We start from the raw sequence: 22,058 nt of genomic DNA on the forward strand, positions 1-22,058 counted from the left end.
GCTTTCTGTACGGATTAATCGCAGTCTGTTCCTTTAGTTCGTGGTTGCATGACTCAACACAGTGACAGTTATCCCACTCATTGCCACATGGATTTATAAAAATAGAAATCTGAGGAAAGGCCTGTATAATGTTGGGATGATTTTATGTTTACCAGATCAGCCATTAACTGAACTCATACTGTTTCTTTCTCTTCTGATAGTGATAGTGCTTTCTTGACTTGAGGTATAACAACATAGTCAGCTCATGGTTCAGTATGATACACAGTACAGAATACAATGTACACAGTTGGATACTCTCGCAGTATTTATAGCCAAACAGTATAAGATTCCTTACTTTTTTCTCATTATATTTTTAAGTTTCATCATTTTTTTCTCCCAGTTTTTTGGTGTTTAGTATAAATAACAGACTCCTAAATGAATAAGTAAATCACCTTGTTTAACAACCACATCCTTCTCCATAACTATAGAATTAAAATTACTTTAATGAGACTCTCTTCTTTAAGAGAAACACCACATTCAAACGAAATGAAAAGAGACTAAACAGACAGTGACATCGATAGACACATTCTGGTATGCTCTAAAGCTCCAAAATCCAAAGAATCCCTGTGGAGAATGTAAAGATGACAAGCTACTACTAGGGCTGCCAAACTCTTGCATAAACCTGATTCTGGACCGAGTCATTGAGTAATGGATTTCCCCAAGGACATCTGTACAGATACCCTGACTACTGCTGCAGCAGCAGAATGCAGAGTGCAAATGAGCTCGTTCAAACCATTATTGATTTTTGATTTTACCACCGATGGGGTGGGAGCTGATTTATTGGCCTGAAACATATGCCTGTACTAGTCTGTGGGGTGAAGATGAGAGAGAAGGCAGAGCTATGTAATAATGCTCAGGGATTTTCATTACTATTATTGGAAAAATAATCACTACAAAATGATCAAAAGAAAATATGATCGAGATCAACATAATGTGCCCTTTTGTTAATTTCTTAAATCAAAGCGCTCTTTCAACATTACTAGCTCCACCGGTATACAAACCTTTGTCTCTAGCAATTAACCTATCCTTCTCAGAGAGAGAACAGGGAAAAAACATAGTAAACCCTAGCCTAAAGCTAGTTAAGTTCTCCACATTGGTTTCAGTTGCCACCGGCGCATTATATTGTTCCTCAACTAAACCTACACCTAAACTGCACATACCCAGCTACGTTTGGCTTTTTAATGAAGCGACTGTTAAGAATTGGCTAGTGAGGAGATTCCAGTGCAATTGCTCATAAAACTGAATGTACTATCAAAAGAATTAACCTCTTTAACTCTCCTAGATGCACTTTTGCAAGACACTAAATATGTCCAGCTGAATTTAGGGAAATATGTCTAAACTTGTCTAAATACACCAAACATCTAAACATGTCCATTTGAGTCAATGTTGTAGCCAAAAACCATCATGTCTTGGGTTTTTCAATTTCATATATACACACTGAGATTGTTGACAGTTCATTAGGCAGACCTTGCTAAAACTAATGGAGTCTAATACGACAGCTATAAATTTTACCTTCATGAAGGTTTGTTTGTTGAAACTTAGGAGGAAAATCAAGAGTTTATAAGTTCAGAGAACAATTGGGTCCCCACTTCACTACCAGAAAGATCCTCTGACCAAGTAAACAAATGATCTAGCTGGGAAAGTCTATGGAAAACAGCATGGTAAAATATTTCTACAAAAGCTCTAAGACCCAATTCCCACCTGATATTAACATGTGGTCAGTATCTGGATATATCTTCATCTTACAAATGAGTTAGTTGGAGCTGTCAGACTTGACTGTAGCTTTTTGATGGGCAGCTTCAGATTGCAGGAAGAGGCAAAGTTAGGTGACCTTTCAACTTGATATTTTTCACAAGAATGTGGCCGATCCGATAGCATTCCAACTGCAATGCATTCTGCATGCATTTACACCTTGTGTTAACGTGTTTTTCCTGATCCAGATGGGGGTGTTAATACAGGGTGTAAATCGAGTCACAATCTCATTTAATTTTTGAACCCTTGAAGCTTGTTTAAGTGATTGCATACTCACCATATGGAGTTCCAGGACCAAATTCCTTTGCTGCATCCTGCATATATTGACCCAGCAGCTCTCCATTGCTAATTCTGGATGGTGCCTTCCTGTCCAGCTTTTCATAGAGAAACTCCTCAATTCTGGCACCTGCAGAGAAAGTCAAAAAGAGTTTAATTTATGGCACAGCTCAGAAACAAAGGAGGAGGAGAGGCAGATCCCCCAGCAAAGCAGCCGGACCAGACTCTGTCTCTCCATCCACCCTGAAGCACTGTGCTGATCAGCTGTCTCCGGTGTTCACGGACATCTTTAACATCTCACTGGAGACATGCCATGTGCCAGCCTGCTTCAAATCCTCCACCATCATCCCCGTCCCCAAAAAACCAAGGACCACAGGACTTAACGACTACAGACCCGTAGCCCTGACCTCTGTGGTAATTAAGTCTTTTGAGCGCCTTGTGTTGTCCCACCTCAAATCCATCACAGACCCACTCCTGGACCCCCTGCAGTTCGCCTACAGAGCCAACAGGTCTGTAGACGAGGCAGTAAACATGGCCCTCCACTTCATCTACCAGCACCTGGACTCCTCAGGAACCTATGCCAGGATCCTGTTTGTGGATTTCAGCTCCACCTTCAACACTATCATCCTGGCTATGCTACAGAACAAGTTCTCCCAGCTGAGTGTGCTTGACTCCACCTGCAGGTGGATTACAGACTTCCTGTCCGACAGGAGGCAGCACGTGAGGCTGGTGAAACATGTCTCTGACTCCCGGACCATCAGCACCGGTCCCCCCCAAGGCTGTGTCCTTTCCCCACTGCTCTTCTCCCTGTACACCAACAGCTGCACCTCCAGTCACCAGTCTGTCAAGCTCCTGAAGTTTGTGGATGACACCACCCTCATTGGGCTCATCTCTGATGGGGATGAGTCTGCCTATAGGTGGGAGTTTGACCACCTGGTGACCTGGTGCAGTCAGAACAGCTTGGAGCTCAACGCTCTCAAGACAGTGGAGATGGCTGTGGATTACAGGAAGAACCCAGCCCCACCTGTTGACACTGTGGAGTCCTTCCACTTCCTGGGCACCATCATCACCCAGGACCTGAATATCAGCTCCCTCACCAAGAGAGCCCAGCAGAGCATGTACTTCCTGCAGCAGCTGTAGAAATTCTATCCTGCCAAAGACAATGACGGTGCACTCCTCACCTCCTCCATCACCATCGGGTACGCTGCTGCCACTGCCAAGGACAAGGGCAGACTGCAGCGTATTATTTGCTCCGCAGAGAAGGTGACTGGCTGCAATCTACCTTCACACAGAGTACAGTATACGCTGCATGAGGCGATTGTGGTCAACCCCTCCCACCCTGGACACAAACTGTTTCAGTCACTCCCCTACGGGAGGAGGCTGCAGTCCATCGGGACCTAAATATCACGCCACAAAAACAGTTTCTTTTCATCTGCAGCCAGCCTCATCAACAAAGCCCAGGACCCCCACTGACACTGACTCTCATACACAGCCAACCCCCCCTTATAGTACAGTATATTCATACTGTAAACTTTTGCACATTCCCATGTAAATATGTTGCACATCCCTGCACAATCTGTAATTTAAATAAGTCATATTGTACATATTCTTTATTATTTTCTTATTTTTTTATATCTCATTGTCAATTTTATATTTATGATTCCTGACCTGCAGGACTTGCTTTATCTTTCTTCATATATTTCTACTGTTTATTGTTTTGCACCAAAATACCAAAGCAAATTCCTTATATGTATAACCCTACTTCTGATTCTGAACTCTGCTCTATGAAATTTTTTAGCTTTTGTAGCTCATTGTTTTGGTTTTATGGCAATTTTTTTCACATGTATAGTTGAGTCTGAGCTACTCTCATCAACCCCCGTAGACAGCACATAAACTCTGGTAAACATACTGAACACCACCTGCTCAGCACGGCAGACAGACAGAATTACAGGGTGGCTGGTGATAATAACGTAGTAGAACCTCTAATAAAATTTTTCTAAATGAATATCATAGAAGAGTTGAGTTTACAGAATCACGAAGCTATAAATATAGTAAACATGTTTTCATTATGCAGCAAATGAGTAGAAGCCAGGAGATTCAGCGGTCATGCTCCCCAGACAAAGAGAAATTTAACAAGCAAACTATTTTTGTGTCTTTTCCGGGGTATATCTCTGAAAGTGATATGACAATACATAAATAAGACATATTTTAGCCTTTATTCAGTTACAGTAAGGCCTGGTTTCAGGGTCTCCTTCACATGTCCATAATACTTAATAGTATTTGTTTTAATAAAAATAAGATACAAAATATTAAAAAGACTTAAGTCGATGCAAAGAAACTTAATTGGGACAGCTTTACTTCAGTTCACATTCTTGTTTCTGTGTTATTCTGTGAATTCAATTTGTTTTATTCTTTTTTCATCATCACTTATATATTATACATATTTGTTGCTGCTCTTTTTTTTGTACAGCACTTTGTATCGTTGATAAGGCTTTATTCTTCAAAATAAATTCTACTGTTAATTATATACTGATATAGGCGTCATGACATGTTTTGGCCAATCTGATGCAGAATATTTCAAATTAATACCAGAAAATGATTTAGTAAGGTGCTAGCCTGGCTAGTCATACTGTACTAGTGGAAAACTTTTCACATCAAGACAAAAATTGGCAGCCTGCAACCTAAGTGCAAGAAAACTCACAAAAATAGTTAAATACGGTTTACATACTCCACAAACACAGACATCACTACACACTTTCACAGATTGCTATCAACTAGTAGGAGATGATGACATGAGTGGGAACAATGTAAAAATGGTAAAATATGGGGAGCCAAATTCCCAAAGGTACAAAAATCTGAAATCCTGCACTATTTCTGGATTAGCTTCTGTTCCACTAGCTTTGATTACATCTAGCACTCATTGCTAAATGTAATCCCTTATAGTCATTCTTTCTGCAAAAGTGAAATATTATCATTTGTGTGGTTTTCTGTCCATATTCTAAGCTAAACTATTGTATTAGCTAATAGAGTTTGTACACCTGACTTTCCTGCTTTAACCACATTAAACGTTATTTTCTGTGCCGATTTTGGTTGGAGAGTGTTTAATTGAAATAAATTATTTATATTTTGAGCATTAATCCATTGTTGCAGCATTAAAAAAAACTACTATCCTCCTTTTTATGTATCATTTCACTCATAATGAACTGGAGCATTGTGAACCTATTCTATCTATCTATCTATCTATCTATCTATCTATCTATCTATCTATCTATCTATCGCCTTTCTAGATGACTGCATCAAGGGATTAGGTTGAAGTGTTAGGCGTAGTGTCAGACGTTGCTCGTAGTGCAGTGCACCTGACCATTATAACTTAACTCAACACCACACTTGCTTCTACACCAAACTAGGTTAGGTGGAGTGCAAGTTAGGCAGGCAGGTGTGCGTTTGAGGTACTGGTGCGCATGAATATTGATATGTTCCATCCCTAATAGCGGGGCGCACACCAGGCTCTCCGTCACCTGACACTGAAGCTGCGGGGCATATGGCGGGCACTCCCTCGCTGAAGCTGCGGCCCACCCACCTCGCGGGGCTGCGGGGGTTATATGGCCCAGCTGGTAGGCTACCTAGTATTACCAGTCGTTGACACAGCTGGAGCGCGCAGCGCCTGCTTGGGGCCACTGTTTACAGAACGTTATCGTTCATCAGTATGGATGATCATATAGTTATCGTTCTTGGTGCCCTTTAACCTAAAACTGCTTCAAAGCAGTATTCAGAGCTAAGTGTATCCCACAATTCATCACTGACTATACTGCACCACATCAGTCCAGTTAATGGTGGTAATGTACCTATAAGCTGGTGTAGGACAATATTGGCAATTAACTGGCACGAAGAAGTTGATCAGACAGAATCAAATTTTGTCTCTTTTATGTTAACTTGATTTAATTGCTTTATTAACTGTATTACTCCTTCCAGCTCCTGAATGTGTCTCTCTTTTTTACTGTTATTTGATTGTAAATGTAATGCTCTATGGTTCATCATACCCATTTGTTCATTATGTGGAAATTAAAAACAAACAAACTAACAAAGCGTCTAAGCTCCACTGAGCCATATGTATCGCAGTGTGCTCTGCTAAACTTCCACACGCTTGCACACGCTTTTACATGTCAAAGTCAATTTACTACAAAATGTGAAAACTGTTGTACTATGGGAAATGTAGGATATAGTGTTTTTGGAGCTTGACCCATACCAGGGACAAAGAGTCAGGATATTTCCACCATTGTTGATTGATTTTGGACCACTTTTCTAAAAAAAAAATCTGTCTCTTTCAAGTCTTTTTTTTGTACTTTATAGCAGTACAGTATGAAATCACTGGAGTACTCTTTCAAGTAGCAGTATTGACTTCTAAGAGGTAAAGAGACCTGTAGTTTAGTTTTTTATTTTTAAGTAGTGGATTTTCGGGGTATGATTGTGTATTTTTGTTTGTTATTTTGGCACTGCTCACCCTAAGGTTCATTTCGCTAAAAATAATAACTGTACAAACGTGAAGTTTGATCTAAACTAGTCACTTTGGGAGTGTGAAAGAGTGAGGAGTCTCTACACTGCATATCCTGTTCAGGCTCCTCTAGGCCTGGATGTAACACTAACAAATGCTAACGAGCACTCTAATCAGCCAAGTAAAAACAGTAGTAGACACTCTTTTCTTTTTTCTTAGAATATGGACAGAACACCCCAATATCATGTTTCAGCTTTATAGAAAGAAAGATGAAAAAGAAAAACACATAAAAAACACATTATCTGACTGAGCCTAGTGAAACACAAACTAAACTAAAAAGGGGGCAGGACTTCGGCTCTCACAGATAAACACCCACTGGGATTCTCATTTGGCACAGGCTAACCATGCACCCATATACAGCATGTGCTGACTCACAATCAGCTGTGTGCCAGAATAGGATTCATTATGTTCTGCTGGTAATGGTCAGCACTGAAGTCACACTGACCCTCCAAGTCTCTGTGCATTAAAAATGCATTTGGCAGCCAACTTTGATCTCAATACCAACCAATCATGTACGGATTTGGTTGTTTAAATGTTCATCAACTACTTCTCTGTACTGATAATTCAATGGCATGAAAGGTTTCCACAGCAGGGCACTAGAGTAGGGAGGCAGAATACTCACCAGTATGATCAACTGTAGCATGGAGAATCAAAAAGTCACATGTTAGAGCTCCCTAGTCTCCAGTGTGTCATTCCATATCACTGTAAACCTAAAAATAATGCTAATAAGCTACATTATGTACACTGTCTTTGACCTCTGAATTGAAGTGTCATTGCAAATATGATGACTACGACTGAAACCTTTTCTACGATTGCAAATATGCTGACACAACCTTGTTGCACAGTGTTTCACAACTGTATTGCTTAACATTTGTTATGAGGCTGTGAGTGCAAAAACTGATTTTTTTGCATCTTTTTGTATTGCTGTAAGGACCAGACCAGTGGTTTTGCATGTTTTTAACCACCTTTACCATTTTAAAAAGGTACCCTGTGGAGTTTTTGTCCACTAGTAGCGCTATGGAGCAATTTTTACAGTTAGATCCCTGTTTTGTTTGCATTGTGTGCATGAGAACACACATGCACATGACGTGAGACCATAGAGTGTAATAACGCTAACCCTATACAGATGGACGACATGACAAAACATCTCAATCGCCCCCTGGTGGCTGGCTGCAGTATATGTCACAGACCCCACCCCCTCCATGTTAGTGGATGGTACATGGGCCAAACTAAAAAAAATCAAAGTACACCTCAAATACATTTTTAGGTAGTTAGGTAGCCCTTTAACCTAATACTGCTTCGAAGCATTATACAGATCTAAGTGTATCCCACAATTCATCACTGACTATACTGCACCACATCAGTCCAGTTAATGGTGGTAATGTACCTATAAGCTGGTGTAGGATAATATTGGCAATTAACTGGCATGAAGAAGTTGATCAGACAGAATCAAATTTTGTCTCTTTTATGTTAACTGGATTTAATTGCTTTATTAACTGTATTACTCCTTCCAGCTCCTGAATGTCTTTGTGTCTTTCTTTTTTACTGTTATTTGATTGTAAATGTAATGCTCTATGGTTCATCATACCCATTTGTTCATTATGTGGAAATTAAATAAAACTAACAAAACGTCTAAGCTCCACTGAGCCATATGTATCCTCTCTGCTAAACTTCCACACGCTTGCAGTCTTAATGGGCACTATGGCAGTTAGCCCAGATATGTCAGACAAGTAGGCACTTTACTTGTGAATACTGCAAGTATGGGTATTGGGTTTCTGTCATTTTAGGTAGTTCATATCATGCTGATGTATGTGTTTTCTGATAAGTTTGGTTTTAATTAGTTATTTGATGCTATAAAATGGGGGTTTCACGTCATGACTGACAGCTGAGCCCTGCTCGCGATTGAGTCGGCCAGGTGTCTGGGCGGGCCAGAACCTCAATACTGCGGCTCCAACCCCGATCACTACTGCACAGACTCTGGCTCCAAATGACCTCACCAGCGCAAGATGGCAGCTCCCATATCAGGGATATTTTGGCTTCATTTTCCTACAGTGGGAGCAGGTGGAGACGCGTCGTCCATCTTTATATACAGTCGTGAGACTCATTCCTGCTGCAAGTTTCACGCTATTCTGCTGATAGACAGTCGGTGGCAGTAGTGCACAGAGAAGCGCCAACAAAGGCAGTGAAAAAGAAGACTGGTAGGGTAGTAAACATGGATGTAAACAATGCATAATTTTAAATATTCAAAAATATAACTTTTGTTTGTTAACAAGAAAACTCCACAGGGCACATTTAAACTCTGCTGACCATTCCAGGGATGTTAGCAAATGTTACAAAAAGCTGACTTAATCTAAAATGAAACCCTTTACAGTTTGAGCAAACCTCAAACTTCTCAAATGCAATGAAGACAAGAGAGGCCCTTTCTCCTCTATACCCGTCCTGCAGAGATACGGAGGGCATGGCTCTGATCACGGCTGCTTACAGCAGGTCAGTGCTCTGTATTTATGCACAATACTAGTAATTCTACAAGAAGAACTGTGCGTGTTAGACAAGTGGGACATGATGGCTTGTCTGCCTCCAGCGTGTTTGGTAAAAATTTAACTGAAGTTGAACTGGTTAGCTTTTTTTGTGGCTGGACCGCTTTGCTGCGGTTGGTATGGTAAGGTGCATCATACACAATTTGTAGTAAATGGGTTAAAACATGCTATGCCACCAGTGTGGTCCTTAAGCATTTATATAAAGTATTGCACTGCCTATTGTACTATTACTACTACTATTACTACTACTATTACTACTACTACTATCATATACTATAGTATTGTCTAACTGTACAGCTTAATTAATTACACTGATGGCAAAAAGAAATGCAACATTCATTGGGTCAGTTTGAAGTTTCATAAATGGCAGCAATAACTGATAACATAACAGGAAAACAGTTATTTTGAACATTATCTATAGTCGTACTGCAGTCCTATAGTCCCTCGTATGACCAATACTTGCACTGCTTGATAATATATTACATTAGCCCACTCTCACTTTTTATCTCGCTCTTTTTTTAGACTATTTAGGAAGCCGGCTGCATAACTTTGTTTAAAACGTGACAAGAATCCCCATCCCAAGTCCAAATGTTGATACTGGTGACAACCAGTGCTTGTTTACAGTCCGAATGACTGACACTAGCTGTTGCAGTCTCAAGGCTTGTGTTTGACCAGTCAGGGACATTTTGTACTACAAACTCCGACAATAGCTCCTGAACTATCACAAAGCTATGCCTCAGGAGTAGGACCTCCTTGGGGGACAAGAACTACCGCCCAGGAACCAAAACTGGAACTGAGTTCCTGTAGTTAAAACTCAGATTTAAGTATAAATGTTCTTGATTTTTAGGGTGAAAAGAGCCATAATCATGGCCTAAATGTTGTTTCATTTTTCCATCAGTGTGCCAAGTCATGTTAAATGGACTTTATTTTGTTGTTTACTCTAATAAAATGAACTAGTTTACTTGTTTTACATTACATGGGCGATATCTGATTATGCATCTCTTTATAACAAAATCACTACCCTCCGCTTAGAGGAAATTGTATATATGAGCTATTAATTCCCTTATGTTGTTTTTAACATCAGTCATCTAAATAAAAAAAATCAGTAGTAGCAGTGGTTCTGCTTGAAGATAATATGTACTCAAGAATACTAATTCCAACTCTAATTATACTGTTGCTGTGTTGATGTCATACTTGGGTTGGGCTGCAGCAGGACCTCAGTCTGTCTGTATATTTTCTCAGTCCAGTGTTTGGTGCAGTCTGCGCGGCTCATCAGGTTCTCAAAGTGAGCGTCCAACTCAGTCTTCTCCGCCTGGCCAAACTTCTCCTCTGTGAACTGAGGCGGAGCACACAGACCACACAAACGCTCACAAACGAACTGCTGAAGCACAACTATTCCCATCTCGTCTGGGTTTAACCAATTGTTGATAAAAAGCTAAAGAATCAACGCAATGTCATGACGTCATTAAGGCTCACGTTTTGCTCACATGTCAGTCATTTCTGTCCCCTCTCTCCCCTGTCACCCTCAAACTTGTCCAAATGAATGAAAGTTAATATATCTATTACAATTTGCTAAGCTCGTTTGACTGAGTAAGTTAATAATAACTAATTTATACTAGCGACTGGTACACTAGCTCGCCCTAAAAGATAACGTTTCATTAACGTAACGCACTTAACACAACATTATCCTAGTGGCTAATAACACTGCCAATATTAGCATTTGGACAGCGCTGTGTTTAATTGCGGTGTAGGCCTAAACTATTACAAAGACGTAGCTGAATATCACGTAATTGTATCTGCTTCCTATGCTAATATGCAGCGTTACGTTAGCTCGGCAAAGCAACATATATATATATATATATATATATATATACATACCGTTACGCAAGATAAGGTACCGTAACGTTAGTAACAGCTGGCTGTCAAAATTAAAGGAAGTGTCAACCGAAGCACAATTGTTTGCGCTTTTGCAAGAGCATTTCATTACCTGGACAGCTCGTGTGAAAAACACTCCAGCACCGGAGGCTAATTTCTTCACGTTGAAATCCATTACGTTTGTATGTGCTAGCTAGTGATGTTACACTGGAAGCAGACTACCCGACACCAGCTGCTAGATGTTATGGCACACGCCAAACATCACGTGACCACCATGGACGAGGCCGCGTTACGTCAAACATGTATCAAAATATGTAAAAGCAAAACATTAGACTCACTTTAACACTGGATGGTTTCTACAGTATAACAACATGTTAAGGATAATAGCAAGGGGCTTCACTTAGGCAACTGTTCCGTTAAGGTCTTACATTAAATTTTTCAAGTAATGCAATTCCAAAGGTTAGCCAGCAGATGTCGCCATTTCCCTCAATCCCTACTGCTAGCTGTACCCAGCCTGTTAGCATGAAGATGCAAGGTGTGTTCCTGTCTTCTTCCTAAATTAAACTTGCCTTGCCTTTGTATGTAGGCGCTTGGCATCCAGTTGTTTGAGTAAGTGCGCTCTTTTTTTTTTTTTTTTTTTTTTTTGCAGAGAAAGCAATTCCTGTCAGCCCAACTTTTTTGTTCGAATAACATGTATTTGACTTCCATTCTGAAAGTTTTATTTTGAATGTTACCGGAAGCGTGCTGTTGTGTCTGACCATAGACTGTATATGTGTCTGACTTGACGCTGGCGGAATCAACAGTTAGATGACGCACTACTGTTCACTGTGTGTTCATCACAGTGAGTAACTACAACGACATTTGGCAATAATACAGACTTATCTGTGATACAACTGCACATGTTGTGTATTGTATATATGCCAGTGGAGAAGTAGCAATTGTAATTTCTCATTACAACCACTAGAGGGCAGGGACACTTACGCTTAGTGATGGGAATTACAGGAGCCGGATCTCATGGCTCCCAGACGGCTCTTCATCTAGTACCACTTCTGCTGGTCTTTGCCTAAGTTACTTTCTAATTTGTTGCAAGAAATAAATATGAAAGATTGAGAGATTCTTCATCTGCAATACATTGAAATATTCTGTCATATTGATGGTTAAAAAGAGGGATATTTCAAGAATAACTATCCTAGTTGTATAATAAAAATAACACCCTACTAACGGAATATTATGGTTAATAAATAATTACACAACTCTATCTCAAAAGTGTTGTTTGTTCGTTGCCATGCATGACATAAACAAGACACATTGTCTTTTATGATAAGAATGATACAGACTGTAAAGGACTGTTTATTTTGAACCTCTTTATTTTATATGAAAAATACTACATTCACAAATGCAAATGGACTAAAAAGAAACCACACATACAACAATTCAAAATAGAAATCAAATACTATATTGAAACATTACATAGACGAATAGAAGAATAGTAAAGCAATGAAAACAGTAGAAATTTGTGAAGCCTTAAATATTTTTTCTTTAATGTCTTTTCTGCGTGTTACATGGTACCCCTATTTTTTTAGGGAAGGGAAAAAATAAAAACCTTCTGGTAAATATTAAAAAAAATAATACTTTCAAAATAGACAGAGGTGTAGTTACACACCCATGATTTGACGCTCGCGGCAACCATCAATTATCCAGTGTCAAGCCAGATAACGCACACTTCCGCTGAAGACCATCGAAATAAAACTTGCCAAAATAAACGAGGGTGGACTAAAGTAGGATACACGCCGGCTATATAAACGCCGTTGCAAACGGCAGTCGGCGTTTGTGAACGCAGCTCTATGCGCCTGCACATATGGTGTACTCGCGGTATGGATGTATTGTAAGAACTTAATAAACATCCATGACTGGCGGATCTGATCGCCACCCTGTTCTTCTACTAGCCAATGTGCGTCTGTTTACGCCAGTGAGATGTTTTTTGTTTTTTTTAATCAACCCCCTTTTTTTTTGTAGTTTTGTGGTGGTGCCTGAATGCAACCTTACGCCCAGCGGTGACGCAACGACGCATAGAGTCGTCGAGTCGGGGCTGGCTCACGTGTGAGTTTTGTTGATAATGATTTGTTCTGTGCATATTCAGTATCAAAGTTAATTTGACTTTAGACATTTTATTCACCCGTTGAATATCTGTTCACTCTTAAGTCTTAAGTGTCTAATTGTTGGCAGTTTACGCTGCGTGAGACTGCATACAGTGTGATAATTGTAGCTTTCTAGCTAACTACCAAACAGATTATTTAGTTAAAGTTAGCTCAGATAGCCTCATGAAAGTTAGCTAGATAGTATTGCTTAAGGTCTAACGTACTTCTTGATACACTTATCTGACTTTACTTGTGTTTTTACAGTTGAGATGTAACTGGATATCATTTTGTTTTTTAGCTATTGCACCGGTACGGTAACGTAATGCAAAGCAGGTGGTCATGGCTTGGAAGTCGAAGACCCGCAATCTACAGGTGTTTGACACGGAGCTGAGTGCTGACACGGTGGAGTGGTGTCCCGTTTCACCGAGCCACGACATCCTGGCCTGCGGGACATATCAGCTACAGAAAGGGGTGAGATTACATACGAACAGTTCCCAGTACATCCTATTACCTGTCCTTTGGGGCAGAAACTCATACCAACCCACACTTCTGTAAACACGGTATGACAGCCCAACATCAAACCTTTTTGTGGTTGTCCTGTGGACAAACAGGACACCATTGCTTTCACAGTGCAGTGCAATTGATTGGGTTCCGTTTGGAGCACATTGGTTTAATCAAACTAGAACTACATGTCTTAAGTGCTTACTTTGTGCTGTATCGGCAAGGATGAGGCTGCTGGATTACCAATAAGTGAAGTGGACAACTGCCCCAGGGGGCCCTGAAAGCTCCAGGTGCACTATGTGTTAATTGTTTTGTGGAAATTTGATTGTCAGTTTGTTAGGTATAATGCACCATTAAAGCGCAATATCAACTGACACAGGTATGTAACGTTATTCAGGCCCTGTGTCGAAATCTAGATCTTTTTATTGACGTTTTATTATGCACTCTGCTTACTTGGTGCATATTTCTAAATTAAGTTGCGCATAATGAGATTATCAAGACATCAAACCTGGGGCGATGCACAGTGTGGGGGAATGGGGTTAATGGGGCCCCATAGCAGGGGAACATAAGTTGGGCTTGTTCACATCCATATTGTCCACATCCACTGTAGGTGGAATTATAACCCTCTTTTGGTTGTTTATTAAAAAGGTCAGTACACATAAATTAAGACTGACATAGTAAATAAAAAAACATCACTGAAAACATGCTGGGGTTATCTATAGGGTTCACTTATAGGTCATCACTTATATACACACATACATATACAGACGGCAGACAAATCAAAGGAGTAAAAGAGTGGAGAAACCTATCAAATGCAGATGCTTCTGTGCACCAGGGATCACTGAACGGTTTGGTGAGGATGAAAATTATGTGATTGGGAATAAAATGCTGCGGCCTTCACAGTCACCAGATCTCAACCCAGTTTCACACCTATGGAAGGTTTCGGACCAACGTGTAAGACAGTGCTCTCCACCACCATCTCCATAACACCAAATGATATAAAACTTTCATCTTCAAATCTATTTGTGATTGTCTCTGATGCTATATGTCATGTTATGTCTGGCTATGTTTGTTTTTCTTTCTATCTGCTGTACCTGATTAAATGAAGGTTGCATATATGAGGAAATATCTTGTGGAGGAATGGAGTTCATCCCTCCAATAGAGTTCCACAGACTTGACAAGGAGCACTGAAGCTGTTCTGGAGGCTCGTGGTGGCCTGACACTTCATGTTGCTTTTTCCTTTTAATTTGTCACTCATCCCCTAAGGGTTGGGTAGCAGTAAATGTTTAAATTGTATTGAAAGATAAGGTACCGTAAATTTTATTTTTTTGTATTATTTTGCCATGCCTGCCTTGTAAAGTCATACTGATTGTTATATGATTAGTTATGCAGCCTTAAGTTCTTTGTGACTTAATTTTATGCAGCAGTAACGGGTACATATTGGGGCTACAGTCACTCGTGCTCCTGCTGGTGTCTGACTGTTGACTGATGTGCAATATGTCCCTTTTACGTTCGTCCTGTAGGCAGGGGAAGAGGATGCCACCCCAAGCCGGACAGGTCGTTTGTACCTTTTTGAATTCCGGCGAGAGGGATCGATGAGCCCTCCTCTCACTGAGCTACAGCGCATGGACACACCAGCCATTTTAGATTTAAAATGGTAAGAAATCAGGTTTGACCAGTGAGGCTATTGATGTCACTGTATGCTTCCTTGTTGATTCTTGTGCATGCTCTCAGGTGCCACGTGCCGGTGTCGGGGGAGGCAGTGCTGGGAATGGCAGCTGCCACCGGAGAGCTGCAGCTGTACACACTGTCAGACAGTCAGGTGAGAAATGTGGCATCAGAAGAATCACAGCCAGTGATATCTAATATTTGTAGGCTGATGTTTGTGTACAGAAAGTGTGTAAGGTTTTTGACAGGACACATGATCATTGAATATATATTTTTTTCCCCTTCTGAGATCAAAACTGTGATATTTTGGTTTAAAGCAGCCTCTCCTGCCACAATGATAAGTCCAAATGTCCCATTTTCTTGTGAGTAGAGAACATCATTCTAACCAAACTCGGTTATAATGTAGCTTAGTGTGGAATTGTCTTTAATTTTTAATGTATTTTTATTTCATTTTATTTGTCATCCCTTCCTATTTATTTTATTATGCAACTTGTAAAGAACATTGGACTGCCACTGTGTATGAAATGTGCTCTTTAAATAAACTTTTCTGCGCTGCTTAGAAGATCATGTATTTGCCAGATTTATCAGAAAATCATAACCACATTTGCTTTTGTGGTTAAGCAAGGCCTTGTTGAGCTGCTAGATTTTAAAGCAGAGTTTGCTCCATAAGGTCAACTTGTTGTCACTCTCAGGTGCCCTCTCATCTTATTATAAAAATATAATTGCGGTCTAATACAACAGACCTGCAATGACTAAAATAAGAAATATAACCTTTGTGGAGTTTATATCGTTGAGAGTGTCAGAGAGGTGTTTGTGGTTTGTACTGGACTCATTATGTTCTGAAGACTGAGGAGTAGATTTTGGATGGCCTTACAACATTGTACGGTCCAATAAAACACTTGACACAGTGTCAACAACATCTAAACATTATAAGCTTGCTCAGTTGTACTATTTTACTGTCCCTTAAATGGTATTTGACCACACATAGCCCCTTCAGTCTGTTTAGAGAGGCGGACAGTAAATATGCAAAAGCTGAAGTGAATCAAGACACATTATTTGTTCAGTAGGCCACAGAAATGCTAAATAGCTGCTTTAAATTATAATCACTGCCCAACCACATCATTATCTAAATTATGTGGTTGGGCAGTGAATCTTTAAGTGCAGGACGGGTGTGTTTATTCTTCTCTGCCTGTCATTATTTATTATAAGACTTGGTGTGACTCTAGCTGTTGATGTGGTAGTCTGCACTCATGAATGTGTGTATCCAGTAGGAAGGCGGCCGCAGTCTGCAGACTCTGAGCAGTTTGGAGGTGGGAGCGGAGCGGCTGGCTCTGTCATTAGACTGGTCCACTGGAAGAATGCATAGGTGAAGTACTCAGCAGGGTCCAGAGCACCTGCAGCTGTATTTTTCCATATAACAGTTAATGTCAAATTTTGTACAAAAATCACCGTCCAGTGTTTGCCAGTTGGGCTACTTTTTATTTAACTGGGCAGGTAAAAAACGTTTTGGCCCAGTTGTGATAATTTAGGCTGCATTTTTAACCCTTTCCTAAGTAAACATTAAAAATGGGGCTACTTTTCTGACGATTGGGCAGGTTCTAAGCTCTAACTTAGCTACTTTTTGTCAGTCCAATCTGGCAGCACTGGTCATGTCAGTGTCCCATGTTTGTGTCCGCAGCAGTGACGTGCGGGTGGTGTGCAGTGACTCTGCAGGCTGCGTCAGTGTGCTCTCCCTGGCTGAAGGCACTCTGATGGCTCTGTCACAGTGGAAGGCCCATGACTTTGAAGCCTGGATCACAGCCTTCTCCTACTGGGACACACAGCTGGTTTACTCTGGTAACACTCCTTTGAATTATAATCTGTTACATTTTTTAATGAATACTACCTTTTTGGAGCCCTAAGCAGAAATGTTATTGAGGCCCCCAACTTTTCTTCATCAGCCTGCCTAGATTTACCTAATGTCAGAATGCCACAGTATGCCATTGTATGATTTAGAAAAAGTAAAAATCTAACTTTATTTATGAATTGAAAACTTTCAATGCTCAATGTAACAACTGCAGCATCCCAGACAAAAACAGCAGATACCAACATCTATCTTTGAGAGTTACCAAAATCCAATAACGATACATCAGCTGATATTCATGTTTTTACATAAACACACAAACATTTTTTTATCAGCATTTAAGTATTTAGTTTTTTTAAAGAATCATGGCAAAGATACGTACTAAGCAGGACATTTTGTATTTGAAAGATAAACTTTCTAAATTATCTCAAATATATCTTTTTTCTTGTTACTTATTGGCCGACATCTACAGATAAATCTGCAACAAGCTAATATTAGCCTATGTATTAGCTACGCTGATTTATTGGTCTAACTCTATATTTGACCTAGGACACTGAATGAAAGCTTCTACAGTAGCTGTTTGTTTTTCTCTAATAATGTGATTCCCTTGGCAAAGTGTCTTCTCAGTTTGAGCATTTTTAAAAGCAGTTTTTAAAGCAGTTCACATGTCACAAATAATGAAAATTACCTATGAAATATCCTTGCAGTAAAAAGAAATTACTCTTGTTTGGAATCTTCTAATAAATCACAAACATCTACTTATTTCCCTTATTTCCTTATAGGATACACATTTTGCACAATATATGTTAATACCTCACAGTTGGCTGACAGTTTTTGACTGCTGTATCTCTTTTTATTGATTATTTCAGAATGCTTGTATATGCATTTCCTCTCTGTATGTGTTTGTGTCATTCCTCAACAGGTGGTGATGATTGCAAACTTAAAGGCTGGGATCTCAGGGTTGGGCCCTCCTGCCCCACTTTCACCAGTAAAAGGTGAGTACTGGTGTTGGTGTCATCAGCATTTATTTGGACTGTCCATTTTGGCAAAGTACTTGGACAATTTCTGGTTTGTTCCCTTGAAGGCACTCAATGGGTGTGTGCAGTATTCACAGCAACCCACATCGAGAACACATCCTGGCTACAGGCAGGTAAATATCCCACCGAACTTATTGATAACTTGGCATTGTGTGAGAATTAACCTTTTGTACAATTACTACTGTTTACTACCACTCTGTTTTTGGTCATGTGCTTGTCTGTAAGCCTTGTGTTCTGTATTTCTTTTTGTGCAGCTATGATGAGCAGGTTTTGCTGTGGGATGGCAGGAACATGCGGCAGCCGCTCAGTGAGAGTCCCATGGGCGGTGGAGTGTGGAGGCTGAAGTGGCATCCGACCCATCAGAACCTGCTGCTGGCAGCCTGCATGCACAATGACTTCCATATCCTTCACTGCCAGCAGGCCCTAGGTGAGTGTGAAGGAGAGATAGGCAAGGAAATACTTGGTCTGGATTGTTAACATTAACTTTATTGGGGGGGGGTTTAACTATTAAATGGTAAGTATTTTATAATCAAAGTGCCAAACATTCTCTGGTTTCAGCTTCTCAGATGGATTAGCTGTTTTTCTTTGCCATTTACAATAGTTTACTGAATATCTTTGGGTTTTGGAGTATTGGTCAGATAAAAAAAAAAAGGCATCTTGAAAAAGGAATGTTAAGTTTCCCTAATGGCCATTTCTTCACTATTTCCTGACATCTTATAGACAAACTGATTAATCGATTATTTGAGAAAATAAATGACATCAATTTGATAGTTGATGGCGATGGTAGAAAAGATGACAGGAAATGAGGGAGAGAGAGATGCAACACAGGTTCCTGGCCAGATTCAAACCGGGGACGTTGCCGTTCGCAGCCGTAATCTGCAGATTAATTAAAAGGATGCCCATTTAATTGAATTGTAACCATGCACTGCACTGCATTCAGCAGCGTAGTCCTCCGTCACATGTAATCGTCAAATCTTCAGCTGGGCCAGATGTCTTCAGGTCCTCTCGCACACTGTTTAATTCTTCTTGGGTCGAATAGAGTACAATGCAATATAGTTTTACTGTAATTTCAAAACAGAATACAGATCAATCGAGTTGGCTCCGGAAAACAACTCCAACTATTGTTTACACTTATATTTTCAAAATATGCTCCTCCTGACAGGTTGCTGGGACATACCGAAGTCACTGACAGTCTGATTGGTTATGAAATTAAAAACACGAATGTATGCCATTACGCTTTTACCCACTTGATGCCGCCATTACCCAAGGAAACTTCTGGTTTTACCAGAGGACACCTGTTTGTCTGCAGCCTTCGCTGTCCTTGGATAAGAATAAGGTTGTTTTTGAGAAGATAAACTCTCTGCTCCTCCCTCACAGTAACACTCTCTTAGTTACAGTAGGCTGCTACAGAGTGGGGGGATCTGGGCAAATAGATACAGCTCTTGGATCTTCTTAAATTGAACACACATCATGATTCTGCAATAAATGAGCACATTCTGACCTTAGGTAAAACACATCTAGAACATGAAATAAAATAACAAGAAAATAATTTCCCTCAATAATTTTTATATTTCAGCTTACCTGTAGATAGTACCCTAAAGCAAAGTACACAGTTTATAACTTGTTAACACTTTCTGGTAGTTTTTGCTAGCTAGCTGTTACCATGTGGGATGTAGCTTGATTGAGCATGCTAATTGAGGAGTTTTAATTCATCTATTTCCATTAAGTCTTTATTGTAAAACATTTATTTTATAAATTAGTACCTTTTACCCATTAGTTAACTTGCTAGCTAGCTAACTCAACTCATTTAATTAAAGTTCAACTCAACTAAAGTGTTTGATTTTCATGCTATTAGAAGGGTTTACAATTATGTCTGCTCCATGATATGGTAAACAGTTTGTTTCTATCTGCATATGACAAAGCTGCAAATGCAGCCTCAGCAAATAACCCCTACATTTCTATTTTCTTCCTGTTAATTACCATGGAAAGTTTCCACCTTGAATATTCTTGGAATTTTGCAGCCCTAAATGACTTTTTCATAGGAAAATATTGCTAAATCTTAGTATTTTGCAACACTAGATGGTAGTTGCAGAGAAAACATGTAAATCTTGTCCATTTACTGCATACCAAGGTATTTTCTGTATCGTTGGGGAGCAAATGACTTTCATGACAGCTTCATCCATCATGCCTCCGTGATTTTGGGTAACACTCAACAAAAAAGCCAGCTGATGACTTAATGACAGTTACATTTGTAGTAACTGTGAATTAAGTAAACAGTACAATGAGAATGACAAATGTGATTCTCATCGCCCTGGCACTTGAAAGAGTAAGTAAACACTGGCTTTGTCACACACCAAAATCAGTTTGAGCCCAGCCGATTTATCGGGCCTGATATATATATATATATATATATATATATATATATATATATATATATATATATAGATATATTGGTATTGGCACATATGTTTTCTGATATGCACTGATATGAAAACTTTTTTTACAGAACATATAATGCAGAGAACCATGCTTAAATTGATATTTAACTTACATATTCATTTGTGAACATTTGTTTAAGAAATCAGCCTTCTGAGTACCTTTGCATAGAAAGTCTTTTTTCATTCCAGCTCAAAAATTCACTATATCAGCCACCATATACCATACTATATGTAGTCTGTGAAATTTTTTCCCCCTTAAAAATCCCATATCTGTCGGGCTTTAATCAGTTTAGCACTGCAGTCCTACATCTTAATTACAGAATAAATTGGGACCCATTAGGTTGTAGTAAACATGTGAAAACAATCAGTTGACCAAACATATTTTATAAAACGTTGTGTGAATGAAATGGATCCTGCAAGGGACAGGACACCTCAAAGGTGCACAATTTATGTTTCTGCCATAAAAGTTATTGTGGAGTTTGTCTAAAACCATCGTTATTTTCCTGTCATTGTCCAGAGGGCAGTGGAGGATCGTGTCCTGTCGTAGCCTCCTATATCCTCCACAACTCCCTGGCGTATGGAGCTGACTGGTCCCAGCTGTCCCTGGAGGAACCTGCTCCCTGCTCCCCTCCTGCTGCAGAACCAAAGGAAAGCCTCACAGAGAGCGGAGGGCACTTAAGGATTCAGTATGAATCTCCCACTGCCAGCTTTGACACTTCCCTGGAGGATGATGCTGGACGATACATCCCAGAATGCATTGCAGCGCCCTCTACCTCCCCTACTGCAGGCCCTGCCCTCAACTCTAATGAGGATCCCTCTTCAGTGTCCTGTCTGCTGTCAAGCTGCTCATTCTATGACCATATGCTCCATGTGTGGCGCTGGGACTGGACTCCAGATGAGGCTCAGCAGGAATCGGAGCAATGTTGACTGGAGCACTGGCTGCACTGACACAATCGAAATATCTTGTTTCAAATTAAAACATGTACCGAAGTAAATCAGAATATACACCCCAGTTAGAACATGGGCATGATACTGTTATTCCATTCAATGTCTTCCCTATGAAAATCCCCACATTTTAGAATATATTATCACAGAATATGCAATTAGGAAAAACCTATATTTTCATAATGACTCTTGATTTTTATAAACTTGTATTTGAACATAAATTGTTTATAATCCTTATACTGTATGTAGCAACAAGATCAATACAACCATTCACTCACACACCTTTCCTTCATTAAAGCTTTTTCAAAGCACTTTGTGATCGTGTTAAAGATTCTGTATATGAGATTCTGAATATTAATATAACAGCAAACAACTATTTGCCATGTAAAGATATAGTGGAGTAATGGCTTGTAAAACTCTCCTTCTGAGAGGAGAGCGATATAACGGCTGGTTCTTT

At 39.8% G+C, this 22,058-nt stretch overlaps 2 protein-coding genes across 7 annotated transcripts in view; one reads left to right on the top strand and one right to left on the bottom strand.

Moving 5' to 3' along the window:
• Positions 1-11,326, bottom strand: part of sh3glb2a (SH3-domain GRB2-like endophilin B2a) — a 28,223-nt gene extending 16,897 nt beyond the window's left edge. The window contains exons 1-4 of one of the 4 annotated variants that reach the window (XM_044196458.1): positions 11,144-11,326; positions 10,351-10,492; positions 7,242-7,253; positions 2,069-2,197 (exon numbers count right to left, since the gene is read on the bottom strand). In XM_044196458.1, coding sequence (XP_044052393.1) covers positions 2,069-2,197; positions 7,242-7,253; positions 10,351-10,492; positions 11,144-11,206 — 346 coding nt within the window. In that variant the 5' untranslated portion in view covers positions 11,207-11,326. The remainder of the gene's footprint in view (positions 1-2,068; positions 2,198-7,241; positions 7,254-10,350; positions 10,493-11,143) is intronic. The other 3 variants (XM_044196459.1, XM_044196460.1, XM_044196461.1) reach the window with 3 other exon arrangements.
• A 1,630-nt stretch (positions 11,327-12,956) lies between these two features.
• dph7 (diphthamide biosynthesis 7) lies at positions 12,957-21,912 on the top strand. 3 transcript variants are annotated; one of them, XM_044196457.1, is made up of 10 exons: positions 12,957-13,131; positions 13,468-13,640; positions 15,194-15,327; positions 15,405-15,492; positions 16,610-16,704; positions 17,020-17,174; positions 18,104-18,176; positions 18,266-18,331; positions 18,473-18,645; positions 21,174-21,912. In XM_044196457.1, exons 2-10 carry the CDS (start codon positions 13,509-13,511, stop codon positions 21,581-21,583), a joined length of 1,326 nt encoding a protein of 441 aa, XP_044052392.1. In that variant the 5' UTR covers positions 12,957-13,131; positions 13,468-13,508; the 3' UTR covers positions 21,584-21,912. The 3 variants fall into 3 exon arrangements, with proteins under 3 accessions (XP_044052392.1, XP_044052390.1, XP_044052391.1); XM_044196455.1 differs by having other exon boundaries at positions 12,966-13,131; positions 17,017-17,174; XM_044196456.1 differs by lacking the exon at positions 12,957-13,131 and having other exon boundaries at positions 13,152-13,640; positions 17,017-17,174.
• The last annotated feature ends 146 nt before the right edge of the window (positions 21,913-22,058 follow it).

Source organism: Siniperca chuatsi, linkage group LG5, assembly GCF_020085105.1.
Source record: "Siniperca chuatsi isolate FFG_IHB_CAS linkage group LG5, ASM2008510v1, whole genome shotgun sequence".
Lineage (NCBI taxonomy): Eukaryota > Metazoa > Chordata > Actinopteri > Centrarchiformes > Sinipercidae > Siniperca > Siniperca chuatsi.